At 33.4% G+C, this 16,665-nt stretch overlaps 1 protein-coding gene across 4 annotated transcripts in view; it reads left to right on the forward strand.

Annotated features, from left to right (window-relative positions):
• Positions 1-16,665, forward strand: part of GRID2 (glutamate ionotropic receptor delta type subunit 2) — a 1,500,723-nt gene that overhangs the window by 1,157,407 nt on the left and 326,651 nt on the right. For all 4 annotated transcript variants that reach the window (XM_074396451.1, XM_003924021.4, XM_074396449.1 and 1 more), the window contains one exon: positions 1,511-1,823. In XM_074396451.1, the coding sequence (XP_074252552.1) occupies positions 1,511-1,823 (313 nt within the window). The remainder of the gene's footprint in view (positions 1-1,510; positions 1,824-16,665) is intronic.

Here is a 16,665-nt window from a genome sequence, read left to right on the forward strand (position 1 = left end):
GAACCATGGTACATATGCTAATATGGTCTTGTTGCAATGTAAACAGTACAGTTTTAAAACAGCAAATTTTTACACTTTTAATATAAAAATTTTTCTAGAACCAACTACCCTGAGTGTTTACTATATGGTTCATTTGGAAAATGAATCATAGCTACAATATGGTAAAATGATTATGTGCACAAGCTTCAGAATAAGAAAAACATAGCTTTAATATCTGGCTTCTGTACTTATTAACTGATATCTGAACAATGTACTTAAACTTTCTAAGGTTTAGTTTCTCCACTTATGAAATGGAGAGGAAAACACGTAATTCTTAGCTCATTATAAGGATTAAGTAAGAAATAATGACTTAAATATTTAACACTGGGCCTCACAACAAATATATCTGATCTTGGTACCCACAAACATACAAACACATAACCACACTGCTTAACTATACCTAGAATATTTTTTAAAGCATTATTACTTTTAGCCTAGATTTATGCAAGTTTGATTAGCATTCCACTAGGCATGTTACTTTTCATGTCTTTCTTGGGTTTTGTCCCCATAAGCTATAAAACAAGTTTTCATTTTCTTTCATGGAACAATTAAAAGGAAAATAATGAGAAAATGTTCAACAAATAATATACTAGTGTTTGTGTTTGTCTGGAAGGGATATTCTGCAGCTTTAATCACAGCTGAAGATAATTATTTCAAAAAAGATACATATTTTAGATACTTAAATATGTATCATCGTATCATGCAATTTAAATGTGAAATCATCTACCCTCTGCTTTACTGAGATTCTATTATGTTTTAAGTAAGTAAAATAGAATATGCTGTAGCTAAGAGTGCTATCACTGAGAATCTAAAAAGACACATTAAAAAGGGGATTATTACTCCAAAAAGAACTCTCTTTCCTTAATCATTAATTGTTCATTAGAATGTTTCTGAAGTTTATACAATACAATCATAGTAGTGACCTCTGGCATATGGCAACTTAGTGTTGTGGAAACTCTAACAAATCTGTTTAGAGCCCAGTAATATAAATTTCTATGCAGAGAAATAGAAACCAAAGGTAAAATGCCATGTTGATGTTTCTAAATAACCTACCTAATAATTTACATGCTAAGAACATATTGAATATCTTGGGAACATGTTCCTAGAAAGGAATCTCTAGCATAAGCTTTTCCTTTGCTATCAATGATGGCTGTGATAAAAATGACCCAGGAAAAAAGATAATTTTCTCCCTATGTTATCTGTGTCTTAAATATTCTTCACTGATTTTACATGCACTGATAACATAAACAAAGTAATTTGTCTAACTCTAGTGGGGCAAGATTTTCAGTAAGAAATGCAAATTTCACATATGGCTCTTCTGTAAGAAGTCTTTGCAGTATTTTTCAGTTTATATAAAAAGGCTTATATTGCCTGAGGCATCTATTTTTTTTTCCTCGAGGCAAGCTGAAGTGGCACAAATGAAATTGTTTTTCACACTGTTAATGTATTCCTTTCTCTTTCAATTTCTCAGAGAGCCGACATAGGGATTTCTGCTTTAACCATCACTCCAGATCGTGAGAATGTGGTGGACTTTACAACACGTTACATGGACTACTCAGTGGGAGTACTACTTCGAAGGGCTGAAAAGACAGTGGATATGTTTGCCTGTCTTGCACCATTTGATCTCTCTCTATGGGCTTGCATTGCTGGCACAGTCCTTCTGGTGGGTCTGCTGGTCTACCTCTTGAACTGGCTTAATCCCCCACGATTACAAATGGGATCAATGACGTCTACTACTCTCTACAACTCCATGTGGTTTGTGTATGGATCTTTTGTACAACAAGGTAAGAAGCAAAAGCACATTATAGTATTTAAAAAAAAATAGAATGTGATGTTTCCAATGCCATGCATTCAGTTAATAAGGTTCTGTATCTAACATCAGTAGGTGTTCTGAAGGGTCCTCACAACAATACTCAGAAAAGAACATGTCCTACTTCCTCCTACTGGATCTCAGACACAGCAGGTTTCCAGCAATAATGGTTCATTGTCTTTTGATGTAAGTTCCATTTCATCAACAAAGGCAAAAGTGAATGTCAAAGGTAGAGTTCACAAAAAACATCAAGATCAGATTTTCCTCTCCAAACTCTGACTTTTTGAGAAATAGTGTTACTAGGATGAAACTACTTATTACCAGAGAAGGTACTATTTAATTATTTACGTATGTAAGAAATGTTAGGACTTGTTCTTTGTTCAGAGACATGATTTCATGCATTAAAAATATTCATTGACATTGAAAAGACTTTGGTTAATTTAAGACTGATGAGAAATTTTATGTTTTATCTTTTACTTTAATATGTAATCTTAACTGGTGATTTAACTTACAATTTCACTATTTTCTAAAGAATGTCATTGCTCTGTTATTCAATATCTTATCTGCTCAACTCTTTAAATGTGTCTGATTAATTATTTGACTCTCACTGTTTCAAAATGGAATGAGATTTATTACATTCCTTACTTGAGACTATTGCCTCATAGAGAATGAAATAGTAAGCAAATTGATAGTCTCTTGCAGGCTCTACGCATACACTGAAGAGGAGAGATGTGTGTTACAATGGCAATGTGATACTTTTTGTGTTAATATTTACAACTCTTTTTTTATTTTTGATATTTTATTTTTTATTAACAAATAATTTTACCTATTCATAATGTCCCATTACTGGGTATATACCCAAAAGATTATAAATCATTCTATTATAAAGACACATGCACATGTATGTTTATTGCAGCACTGTTTACAATAGCAAAGACTTGGAACCAACCCGAATGCCCATCAATGATAGACTGGATAAAGAAAATGTGGCACGTATACCCCATGGAATACTATGCAGCCATAGAAAAGGATGTGTTCATGTCCTTTGCAGGGACATGGATGAAACTGGAAACTATCATTCTAAGCAAACTGACACAAGAACAGAAATATAACTCTTGATAATGTCTTATTTTTTATTCCTATTTTCAATTGGAACTTCCATTAGGCTTCATTTTTCTATTCTTTCATCTCACTTCCTCACTTCTAATCTAGCCCTTAAACTTTTGTAAGCATGCTTGTCCCTCTACCTTTCCATATCCAAGACTCTGACTAAGGTTACTTGTTACTGTATATTTTTCACAGACACTTTTAATTCATTCATTAATAATTAACTCAGTAAATATTTAATCCACACTATCTACATAGATCTTTGCTAATCACTGAGTCTGTGACGGTGAGCAAAAGTGTCCTTGCCATCATCGAGCCATGACAGAAGTCTAATGAGACACAAACATGTCAATACAGAATTACAATTGCTGGTAGAAAGTTCTGTGATAAGATAAGAATAGGCAAGCTGTTAGGAGATCATAGGTATAGAAAAGCTTAATATAACTTAATGTGGCAGAGAAGGCTTTTTAAATTAACAATTTATACACAGAGACAGAATTAACTATGGAAAGAGCTTCTCGAAGAAGGTGAATGGAGAAATGGAGACATAAATGATTAGGATGGAATTTCAGACCAAGAAGTGAAAGAGAAATTAAAATAGTCCAAGCAGAGGGATTCTAGTAAAGATGAAGCTGAAGTTGCATTTGTTATTATGAGGAGTTTGAACTAATCTTTGAAATCACCAGATATTTAAAGATAATAAACAGGAAATACAGGTTCAAATTTTACTCTAGAAATGTTCTGGTTGTAATGTGGAGAAGAGACTGAAAAAAGGCAATGTGAAAAGTGAGACAAATCAGAAGACTGTCATAATAACTGAGCAAAGAGTTGATGTGGCTTGTGCAAAAGTAAGGTAGCACTGGAAATCAAGAGAAGAGTATTGATGAAATGGAATCAATAGGCTTTGATTAGCTATATAGTGGTATGGGGGTCAGTACTGAAGGAAAAAAAAAGAGGTAAAGTTTTATCCTAGGTTTTTGAATAGAAAATTATGTATATTGGATGTTGATCTCATTTACTGAAAAAATAAAGCAGAAAGATATGACTGGAGAGATGATACATTCATTCTGCTACACACTGAGTTTGAGCTATCTGTGAAACATTCAAGATAGTATTACTAATGTGTGCTTAGTGGTTTGATATATTTGTCAGATGCACAGACGAGACATCTGGACTAAATATAAATTTAGGAGATATTGGAATGTAGGAAATTTTGAAGCCATGGGAGTGAATGAGATCACACAGAGTAGGTTGTAATTGCAAACTCCTGACTGAGGCTCACTGGTCCATACAAAGCCTAGGACAGAGCTCTAAAGAAAGGAATGGGTAGAAGAGCGCTCAGTGGTGTCTGATGAGGAGTGACTAGAAATCACAAGTGAAAATCAGAGCAGGTAGTAGTACATGCTTGGCTGACTATGTTAAACACTTCAAAGAATCAAATGAATGTGTTGGATTTAACAAAAACTTTATTAACAAAACAAAAAAAAGCTTGTCCTTGCCTTATGATGCCTGAGGTTTCTGCTAGAGAATTCAGAGGCCAAAGGCTAAAATCATCCAAAGGCTTGTTCACTTCATTCATATGTCTGGTAGTTGATACAGGCTGTGGGCTAGAAGCCTAAGCTTTTTCTCCACTTGGGCCTCACCATAAGGTCACGCTGCACGAGATAGTTTGACTTTCTTAAAGCATGGTAGTTGGTTTCTCCACAGAGAGAATCCCAATTAAAGAAGAGTTTTCTGTTCCGAGTTGGGAGTCACAAACTTGTGTGATGCTGTGAGTTCCTCTTGCAGAGAACATCCTGGATGTGCCCACCTCATGGGTTTTTATGAAAGTTTATTAATAAATGGTTAAAACTGTGAAGTTCTTAGATATAACTTATATAAGTGTCACATTAAGTGTTTATTAAATAAATAAAACATAACGAATTAGACCCAGCTACAGATAGTTAGCCATATGTAAAAAAGGAATAACAAGACAAATGATTGTAGATCATTGCAAGGTAATAATTGAAATAGTAGATCATGGGGTACAAGGAACAACTATAACTAGAAGGACTAAGAATGAGAATGTAATGAAGAGTACAAGTAGAAATTGATAGAGTAGGCCTGGCATGGTGGCTCATGCCTGTAATCACAGCACTTTGGGAGTACAGGGCAGGCACATCACCTGAGGTCAGGAGTTTGAGACTAGCCTAGCCAACATGGTGAAACCCTGTCTCTACTAAAAATACAAAAAATTAGCCAGGCGTGGTGGCGGGCACCTGTAACCTCAGCTACTCAGAAGGCTAAGGCTGGAGAATCGCTTGAACTCAGGAGGAAGAGATTACAGTGAGCCGAGATTGTGCCATTGCACTTCAGCCTGGGTGACAAGAATGAAACTCCATCTCAAAAAAAAAAAAAAAAAAAAAAAAAAAAAAAACCAAAAAAAAAAAAACAAGAAGAAGAAAAAAGAAATTGATAGAATAGTAGTAGGAGAGAGTAGTAGAGGTCTCAATAAAGTGACAAAAAAAGAGCGAAACATCAGTGTAAATGAGTTTCGAGTCTGTATTTATAAAATAGGAACCTTAAGCCTAATTTTTGCTTTGAAATGTAATAGAGGAGAACAAGTCATAGGTGTGTGGATACAAATTCCAGAAGTTAAGAGTTAGTGAAGGACTTCAAAGCTGATCAAGGAACTGAGAGATTAAAGGATTTGATTAACCAGCTGTAATGATGGTTTCCTTAGACTGAAGAAAAATAAATTGAGCCATGTGTCAAAGTTGTGAATAAATGAGGAAGGATGACAAGGATGTTGATAGACGTAAGCATTGTCTATAATACAGCTAGATATAATTAACCTCTGTTTTCATCTTACTTCTTCCCATTTACTCAATTTTTTGGTGCATGATTTCAACAACTGCCAATATGCTGATGACTCCCAGATCTACCTCATCTATTCTTGAACTTCAGATTTGTATATCCAACTGTTACCTTGGCAACTCTCTGACTATACCAGAGGCACCATAAATTTCAACATGCCAAAAATGGAATTCATTTTATCGTTTGAACCTTCTTAGCCTCTCTCATTCTCTATTCCACCAACCAGACAGACTCAGATTAGAAACTTTCAAAATGCTTTTGGTTTCTTCCTCTTTCTCATCTTGTGTATCCAACTATAGTAAAGTCCTGCCAATTTTACCTACTAGATATTTCTAGAAGTGGAAATCTCTTCTTATCTTCTAGAAAGATTAGCCTAGAATTGTTACCTAGATTGAGGCTACGTCATTTTTCACCTGAAGTATAGGCGTCTCATAACAAGTCTTTCTTCTTCCAGTGTGACCCCTGCAAATATACGATTCACATAGTTGCATATATATACCCAAGTTATCCATGCCATGGAAAGATGAACACATAATTCCCATTGTTCAGATGTGTTCTTGGCTCCCCAATGCCCGCAGTGCAGAGGTCTGTGTTCTTCAGAGCATAAGCAATATTCCACCACCAGGCTCCTGTTCAATGCTCAGTTCTCATCTCTTACCATTCATGCCTCACATTGAATTGCCCAGTTACTCCAAACAGAATTTTTATCCCTGACCATAAGACAAGACTCTTTTTCTTCCTCTTCACCTTTGAGTCTGCTCTTTCCAATACCTGGAGTGCCTTTGTTACTAACCTGATTAGTCTCTACTCACACTCTCTGCTTTTATACAGTAAATTCCTATTCATCCTCTAATTCTTTGTTTTTATCTCTCTACTTTAAAGAATTCTTTCCTGGGATTGTGAACCATCTTCTATACTCCTCGAGATGTATTTATCATAGTACTTATCAACCACAGTGTAATTCCTTTTTTTAAATATGTCTCCACCTGAGTCCTTTGAATATATGATAGTGTACTACTTTTAATCTGCATAGTCTCTTTGCTTATAGTTAAGTGCCTTGTACATGTTAAGCCTTTAACAAATTCATACTGATAAACTAAATGAATGGATGCTAAATACTTAACTAAATAAAACATGGAGGTTAACTGCAATATTGTGTTTATAAAATAATAGTCTCAAATATAAAATACTGAAATTGTCCCCAGACAACTTAAAACTCACTAATTCAAAAAGGAAGTTATTTGTAATGTCCCCACTGAATTGTTTTAAGACGCTACAAGGAGAAATGTATAAGTAAGGCATCGTCTTGGTTGAAGCCTTATTTTTGAAGATGTTGACATGCTTACGGATGGCTTTCTGAATTCTTTCTGCTAGTGATCAAATTTCAATAAGTTTTGGAGCACACCCACAAAAAAAAAGATAAATAGAATTACCCATATGGTTAGCATAGTTTTCTAGTTCTATAAACCTGTTAAAGATACCAAAAGTTATAAATATGTTAACTATCTTTCTATCCCATTGATCCTTAAATGAGTTGCACAGCCTGTAGGCTGATTGTACATTTCTACAAATTTATAATGACAGATAATGCTGAATTGCATATGATTAGCTACTTTGTCTTTGAAAAGCTGCTATTCTTCCACTTGCTAACAATGAAAAGGTGAATTCATTAAAAGATACTGAGAGCATCTTTATGCTCTGATTAAAAATAAATTAAGAAAGGGCTTATAAGCCCTATGAAAAATAGAAGCAATCAATGACAGTGTCCATGTATAGGCAATAGAGGTGGAATTGGTGATAATTTCCAATAAAAATACAGCCTTTTAAGAGGAAGTACAGCTGTTATTTCAGAATTGCAGTTTTCATTGAGCGACTATACCAGATTGAATAGGGATAAAGAGGCATTTCTTGTGTTATCAGACAGATTTCTGAAAAAGGGTTCAGGGACAGCTAAAAGCAGAAAAATGTTAAATATATGTGAGTTGTTTACTAATCCTGACATTTAAAAAAATCTGTAACTTCAAAGCATTTTGGAAAAATAGCTCAGGGAATCCAACTGTGCAAAAGCAGTATGGTCCATTATAGAGATAAACTCACTACATCTGTTTGACTAGAACATTAGATCTTGTGAATTAGGTTGTAAAATGCACGAATGACAGACCAATTTTATACAAGTTTTGTTGTCATTTTATGTCCTCCCTTATCTCCATGTCTACATACATCTCCTTGCAATTAATATACTTAAAGAAAAGTGGATTTGATTTTTAGAAGTCTCTTATGCTTAGTTTATTGATAGTGGCTCTATCTTCTGGGCTCCAGAGGACTTCAGTGATTTGTTCGCAAATGTAGCTATATGTAATTTGCTTTCTGTTTACATGCAAAGGGAAATTCTGGAGTTATCCTCAGATGTTTGTGTCTGACTCTGGGAAATAGAATTATTTATAGTCATGTAAAATATTTGAAGCAACAACATATATGTTTATTTAGCCACAAGCATTTATTAAGCACCAACAATGTGCCAGGAACATGAGTAGCAAAAGGAAAATAAGAAATAACTGTTAACCAGGGATTAATAAATATTTCTCGAGTATACTATGTGCCTTGCCTGGCCTAGATGCTTTGAATATGAACCTAAATAAGAAAGTCAGTCTTTGCAGAAGTGTTCAACATTATACCAATGGATCTTAACCAAATTGAGACCAAAATAAACCATTTCTGATGAGACGAGCAGACAGAATTATTGAAAAGAATGAAGGAAAATTCCTTTGGTAGTTTTCATAAAGATCAAATAGCTCCACAGATGCTAGTGATGAATAGAAAGCAGGCCTTTAGGAGTGTTAGAAATACTGAAAATAATTTGATGCTGTTGCACAAGAGTTAACGTAAGAGACAACCCACTGATTTTGAAATCCCAGGACAATTTTTCGAAGCAAATAAAGAATTCTTCCTACTGTCAGATGGTCACACTGTTAAAGAAAATCCAACTTTCTCATTTCCACAAAAAGAAGAGTCAGATATTTTTTCTATTGAATTAGGCAACAGAAGAGATTGTTGATGAGAGATCATCTCTTTAAAACTTTACATAGAAGAATAACTCAAAAAGACATCAATTTTAATAGTGTAGACGTCAAATATGTGAAACTTACCAAAGTTGTATTCACAAAATCTCAAAGGATTCAAGCCTTGGAATCCAGTAACTAAAGCCATTTCTTTATATTGTTATCCAGTATTTCACATTCAATTTGAATATAACAAAAATGACATTGACTAGCTCTGTTGTTTACAGACCCTAGTGAACAGAGGAAAAATGAGAGTAATTCCTCATGACAGGTTAACTTGACTACAAAGACAGGTTTTTTTTTTCTTTAATCTGTTCTTATAGGCGTTAACCTAAAAGGGCTCTCTGTAATTTTTATTTAGACTCAAACAACGTCTCTGTTGTTGTTAATTATGATTGGCAGTCCTTAACAAACGAAGCACAAAGCATTCTGGGTGCTGTCACATCCACTTGAGAATTTCTTGAGGTGACCATTTTCTTTCGTTTTATCACACAATTCTCTACAACTAATTAAAAAAAAAAAAAGGTTGAGCTTTCATGCTGAAAGACACTGTTCAAATTCTACCAACAGTGAAGAGTAATTTGTGGGACTAGAAAACAATGCCCTGATTTTAAAATGTGAATACATTGGTTTACATTCCCAATGAACTGTGATGAACTCCTAAGCAAATATGCTATGAGCTGTAGGGATACTATATGCCCCTGAAAATTATTTAGCTTGATACCAACTCCTCATGACTTGAGTCAGAAAATCCTTTCTCATGCTCCACTGAGCTTTTGAAGAGTTAAAAGAAATCAAAGATCATGAGACAAAAATCATATTTCTGCTAATAAAACAAGAACTGTTAAAATCAACATATTCTTTGACTCCTTTGAACTACCTATGAATATGTTCCATAATTAAAAGTACTATTTTAGTATTTAACAAAACAAAGAAACTATTTCCTAAGAGACACTAAAAAATTGAAGGGTGATTTTGAGAAAATATTTTAACATCTAAATTTAAGCTATAGAAAAAGCAGGTGATATAGATTCTTTAAAATATTATTGTCTGACATTCGAGTAGAACTCAGTGTTTTTACAGTACCATATCACAATTTTCTTCGGCTTAAGTAATAAAAATACGAACAAACATCGCCAACATAAATTTATCCTAAAGGTGATTTAGGATTGGTATAAGTTAAAGTATCGAGCTCAAGGGACAGCAGGTGATGGTAGAGAACATCATTTAAATTATTTAGAATATAAATTTGAAAATTCAATTTCTGTTTGACATGTCCAAACATGAATCCATTTCCCCGTTTGTCTATGAATATGTAATTAGAGGTTTAATAATGGTGGCTATATTTTTTAAAGCATAGGAAACTGACTGGAGCCTTCAAAAACAAAGTCAATATGTTTTGAAAATTAAGACTCTTCACATTTCACCTAACTCTGCAATGCATCCTTATAACCCAACTATCATGGACATAATACTGTATTTAAAATTCCTATCTTCAGCTTTAAAAAATGATTGGTCATAAAGTGATTACAACATTTTCTTAAATACCCTTGAAAGTGCTACAAACTTTTCTTGATTTTTTTTCACAATTATAAGGCAGAAAAAATTCAGTATGTAATATGAAGTATAAATATACATTATGTATCTCATTATATATACATATATATATATATATGTATCAATGTCACTTATTAGTGAACTACATTTTTATGGAATTTTTTCTTGTGTCAAAACTTAACAAAAGACAAATGCATGACCCACCAGTGCACTGTAGACACATAAAATTGCTCTTTGATTTTGACTGTGCCCAAAATTTATAGAGTCTCTTTATATTTACAGTTCTGTATCTTAGACTCCAAATTAACAATCCATTTGGGACTGCAACACAGTTTATTCTATCTGCTTCAGTTGTTCTCTAGCAGTTAGTGTTTATATCCATTGTTTAAACTCTACTTTAGCATGTCCTAAAAGTATTTCTTCTGCCTTTACTATTTTAAATTCTTCATTCTCTAGTAAACATCTACTTGGATATTAAACAGAATTATATAACCAGCCACAGAGGTGAATAAGACAGCATGATGCCTGTTTCCATGGAGCTTAGAATATGTAAGTTACACAAACTAGTAAGCATGAAGCTCCATCATAGAATCACACTTATCATGCTGAGGAAACACAAGACACAATGAGCTTGGAGTTCACAGATATCCTGCTATTGAGCACACTGCAGTTGAGTCAAATACATACCAAGTTGTGATGCTCAAAGAGAGGAACACAGACCATGAGCTAATTTTTACCTTGCCACAAAGAAAGAAACATATTGTTCAAATAACTTGACTTGATCTTTGCTTCAATAGAATGTCAGATTCTTTAAAATTTTCTTTTATCTATAAAAGTATATGATTCTTTAATATAAACATCTAAGTAATCCACTGTTTTCATGTCTTTGAGTATCCTTGAGAGAAAGCTCAGTTTACAATCCTGTTTTTTACCACTTAGTAGTCATGTGACATCGGACAAATTTTTTAACCTGTAGGTGACTCAGTTCCCTTGATAATAATTACTTCATCAGATGTTTGAAAAAATTAAAAGAACTTATGGATATAAAACTTATTGAAACTGTATTCATGACACAAAATAGGTACAGAAGATTTTAGTTATTATTTCTTCACTGTTTCTGAAGGCCACAGCAAGATAGAATCAGCCACATTGTTTAATCCTTCATCATTAACTTCTAGAAAATAAGCGTTATTTTAAAAAAGCATAGTGTAATCAAGCATACGGAAGTGTATTAGGAAAACTTGTTTAGCTAATGGAAATGTTTATAGTAAAAACCATATGCTAATAAACTCAGAATAACTTTATGTCATTCAAGGAAATATGAAAAACTACAAAAACATTTTTTCTATTTAAGCATGTCATTACTACCTGTTTTTATAATAGACTATAGCCAGGAATACAACAAATTAATGGACCCAAATTGAGTGGAATTACAAGTTGTGATTCAAGATGCTTGCAATTTATATAGTAAGTCCTTTGGGGCTCAAAAAGACTTAGGTTTTGGGGTGATTAATATACTGTAAAAACAGTGCACTTGGGTTTTGTTTTGGGAATTATATCTTGAGATCTGCAACTAAAATAGCACAATATTAAACATAAACATTACAGGAAGGCTAATTTTTCTAAACTAAGCAACGTTTGCAAACTGCCACTGATGGCAGTCTGAAACCATATGGGCATTTTCCAGTTAAAATGATGCTGCTGCTGCTGAAATTTCATTTTTTATTTTGATGTATTCATAGTATTGATGCAGGGCAGGCAAGCCCCAAAGTGGAGCTTAGCCTGCTGGGTTCTTGGCTTTGCTAAGGAGAGAATTCAAAGGCAAGACAGAGGTAGAAGAAAACAGCTTTATTGAAGGTGCAGTGTTGTTACAGCTCCCTACTTGCCCCTGCTACCCTGTGGACTGAGAGTAGCAGCTCGGGGCAGTTTTGCAGTCATATTTACAACCCACTTTTAACTGGATGCAGATTAAGGGGCATTTTATGCAGAAATTTCTAGGGAAAAAGTAGTAACTTTTGGATCATTGGGTCATAGCCATGGAAAGGGGTGGTAACTCCCGAGTATTGCTGTGGCAATGGTAAATTGACAATACAGGCTGGCAGGAATGTTGGATTAAAAGCTGCTTCTGTTTTGGCCTTGTTTTAGCCAGTCCTCAATCTGGTTCAGTGTCTGAGCCCTGCCTCTAGAGGTGAATCCCACCTCCTCCCTCAGTATCATACTAAAAACTAAAACATTTTATGATTTTAAAATATATTAATAACTATTTGATAGTTTAATGTGTTAATAAAACTAAAAGCAATCTTGTCAATTATATATAAACATAACCTATGTTAAATATAGATTGAAAGAATGCCTTTAAGCTAAACAGAATTACTGGACTCTGGTTTCATTGTTAAATGTAATACATATTGTAAATACTTATGAAACACAATTTAATACATAAGAAAGTTATAAATAATCTTGTTAAGTATCTATTCCCACTATTTTATGTTATTGCAACACTAGAATACACCATGCCAGATCTGAAAACAAATTCTCAGTAACCAGTGAAATTTGTGGCTTTGATCTGAGAAAATCAAAGTGCATGATAGTATTCTGCGTTCGGTTTGAAGCCAAGAACATGCCATGCCAGATTGTAAAGGTGGTTCTGGATTTAAACCATCTTTGACATTATTTAATTAATATAAACAATCTAAAAATAAATTATTTAAATTATTGAAAAGGAGAATTATCTTTAGATGTTTTTCAAATATTGTTTTAATACCGATTTTGCTGAGAACAATGACCAAGTTCCTAAATCAGTAATGAATTTTTGCCTAAAATAATTTTTAGAAGTTTGTATCTTATCTAAAGGTGATTCAAACTTTGTTGGTTTTTAAATTTTGAAATAGTATGACTTCTTCACATAATTATCTACAAGGCTATGAGGAATTGTTGATGGCATTCTATTTTAACTTAGATCCTCTTTGATATCATTACAGTGTTTTCTAAATATAAAAGTAGTTTTGCTATATCAGCAGGGACTGTCTACAAGCACCACATCCATCTTGGTGCTATTGTTGTACTGTTTAAAGGGTTAAGGCCGCTTAACCTTTAGTCCTCCGCCTTACATCACCGCCCAAGGAGTGCTATAGTCCTCTAGAAATGCATTGCCTGCAGTGTGGCACTGCTTCATAAATCACTCCATCTTATTTATCTTTCTCTTGACATATATCTAGCAGCAAGAACCATTATTCTGTGACAATAAGTTCTATTGACGTTTTCTCTTAATTAACTACACTGATTTTTTACATTGGAAATAAACTTCCTTTATTTAATGTTATCTAAAACAAAGGAAATGTTAAGCTTGTCATGCATGCATTGTCATAACATATTTTGAAATAAGTGAAATGTCTTTGTTATCTTTCCAGAAGACCAGTTTATTCTGCTAAGAAAACAAGTTTGGACTTATGTAATCATATTGCATCATTTCTTCTAAATTCATTAGATATTTTAATGAATATATAGGAGCCCTAAAATATATGTCTGAATTCCTCTGTGATACATATTCCTTCAGCTATTTGAACCAATTTTATAGATGGTTTCATAAAATGAGAAAAGCATTTCTTTTCAGATCAAGCGTGTCTTACATACCTTAGAACCAAGCATTTGGGTCTAAATTAAAGATCATTCAACAGTTAGTGTCTGTAATGTGCCAGGCACTATTCAAGCTTTTGGGGCTATATCCATGAGAAAAAAACACATATATATTCATGCCCTTATGGAGCTCTTCTTCTAGCAGAGGAAGACTGGTAACAAATAATAGCCATCATAAATAAATAAATAAACTGCATATATCAGAACTCAAATGCTGTAGAAAGAGTAGTTCAGAGTAAGGAGAATTGGAAGTATGTATGGAACAGTTACAATTTTCAATTTGTTGCAGTAAGCCTCTTTAAGAATTTGATATTGAACAAAATCCTGAAGGATAGGAAGGAATACGCTTTAGAGATATCTGGAGGAAGGATTGTCAGGTATAGGGAACTGCAAAATGCAAAGGGTCTGCTTGAAGAGGCAAGAAGGATAGTTTAATAGGAGGTGAGGTCAGAGAGATCCATGAGTTCAGATGAGATTGACCTTTGTAGACTTTCACATTTACTGTGAGCAAAATGGAGTTATGATGTGCTTTAAGCAGAGAAGAGACAGGACAAAAATTTAGACAAATGTATGTCATTGTAATGGAAGGCATTGACAAACTTTTCTATAGCTATTCTATTTTCTATATGTGGCATATTTGGGGATTTAATATTGTTTCAAAATTATAGATTTGTATCTAAAGGAGTCATGCTTATATTGTATAGGTATACAAATGTATACCTATTTAGGTAGATATATACTGATTGCAAAATACACCTAGCCATTGTACATTTAAGAAACTTTAACTCCAAGATTCAGCCATAATGTTTGCTACTCTGCAGATCAGCCACATATGCTTCACCATTTCAGAACACGTGTTAACAAGAAAAGCAAGAGATATATGTCATTCAAGAGATAGCTGTATTTGTGGTGATGGCTCCTGAAAAAGGCCGTTCTTTTCTGAGAAATCTTCCCTGGTACTTTTAGTAGAGAAGGTCCAGAGAGAAAGCAGAAGTACTGGCATTATTCATTTATTTTTTTTCTTCTCAATCAACCTACTCTCTTTCTGAGAAGAATAAATGCTATTTCACAAAATTAGTTTACCTGTTTACTTAAAATATATTTGGTAAGAAATATATATATATATATATATATATATATATATATATATATATATAAAGAGAGAGAGAGAGAGAGAGAGAGAGAAATTTTTTTGCTACATCAAATCAATCTTCTAATAATACCATTCAGAGTATAATTAAACAAGGCTTTCTCTTTAGAAAATTCTTCCTGAAAAGAAATTAAATGGAATATCTTTTATTATTTTTATTTAAAATGTATGTGTGCCTTCTATTTGTCCAAAAAGATCTTAAAATCTGCAAACATTCTTAATAGTAGTGCATTCTTTTGCTTCACTCACAGAGAAAAAAATGAATAACCTTCTCTCCCCAATCTTTCTTACCAAGGCCAGTTCTTTCTATTTAAAAATTTCTTGATTTTTAAATTTGCAGTCATTTGGTCACAAAAGGCCATCTGGAGTATAAGATTAAATAGACACTAGCTTCAACCACAGCAGGAATCTGTAAACTCAGCATTATCCTCCAGAAAACCTTGCTTTGAAAATAATGTGCAGTTCTTCCATTGGGGCTGCACTTACTCTCTAAGCTATCGGAAAGACAAGGTCAAATCTTCTGTTAACACAGGAAATAGTGCAGCCGTTCCCCTTTAGTTATTGCAAATAGTTGTGTAGATTAGTGACACTTCTGAAAAACTAAATATTTTTAAATGGGTCTTTAATATTCAATCTGCCAAATACAGGAAAAGGTTTAGGTTAAAAAGTGAAAATTAAAATGTTCACTCTGATGTTCATTGATTTTTAATTTTTTTCTTCTGAGTTGATGTTGACCCAAGTGACATTCTACAAATGCTGACTTAAATTAGGTTAAGCAAGTTGGAAATTATATTTGATGACCTGAATAATTCATTAAAAAGGATAAGCATAAAAGCCTATTTTAGTAACACAAACACATTTTTTATAATAATATAAGATATTGAATCTGGCCACATACAATGTCCAGGAAGGACACTTTTAAGTTGGAATGAGTAACTTCCATGCTACTAAATTATATACAGTACATATCTAACTGATGAACCAAAAGAGAGTAATTTGGCTAAGTAAAAGTCATTCCCAGCACTAAAAGGCAATTTAACATGCATTTACACCCAGGAAACTTAGAAAATGAACAGTAATTGCAGAGGTCAAACTTGTAAGCTGGCTATGCTTACTTGTTTCATTCCAAGACTTGACAGCAATGCAATTTAATCCTCAAATCTGTGACTACCTGAAATTTGATTGAATTGAGGGAGCTTATCAACTAAGAAAATTAGAAATAATTACACTAGTTTATATCTAAGGTGTAGATAATTCCATATACCAAATAAATATTATGAAGTGTTGTGAGCTTATATGTTAACATACTACATGCATGTTATATATGTGTGCATGTATGTGTGTATGCACATATATATCTTCTTATTTCTCCTTTAGGGGACTATCTCTCCCTGGTTTTACACTGTAGTTTCATAAACTTTCTAACACTAATTGACAAAGTTAAAAACAAA

Source organism: Saimiri boliviensis, chromosome 3, assembly GCF_048565385.1.
Source record: "Saimiri boliviensis isolate mSaiBol1 chromosome 3, mSaiBol1.pri, whole genome shotgun sequence".
NCBI classification, from domain to species: domain Eukaryota; kingdom Metazoa; phylum Chordata; class Mammalia; order Primates; family Cebidae; genus Saimiri; species Saimiri boliviensis.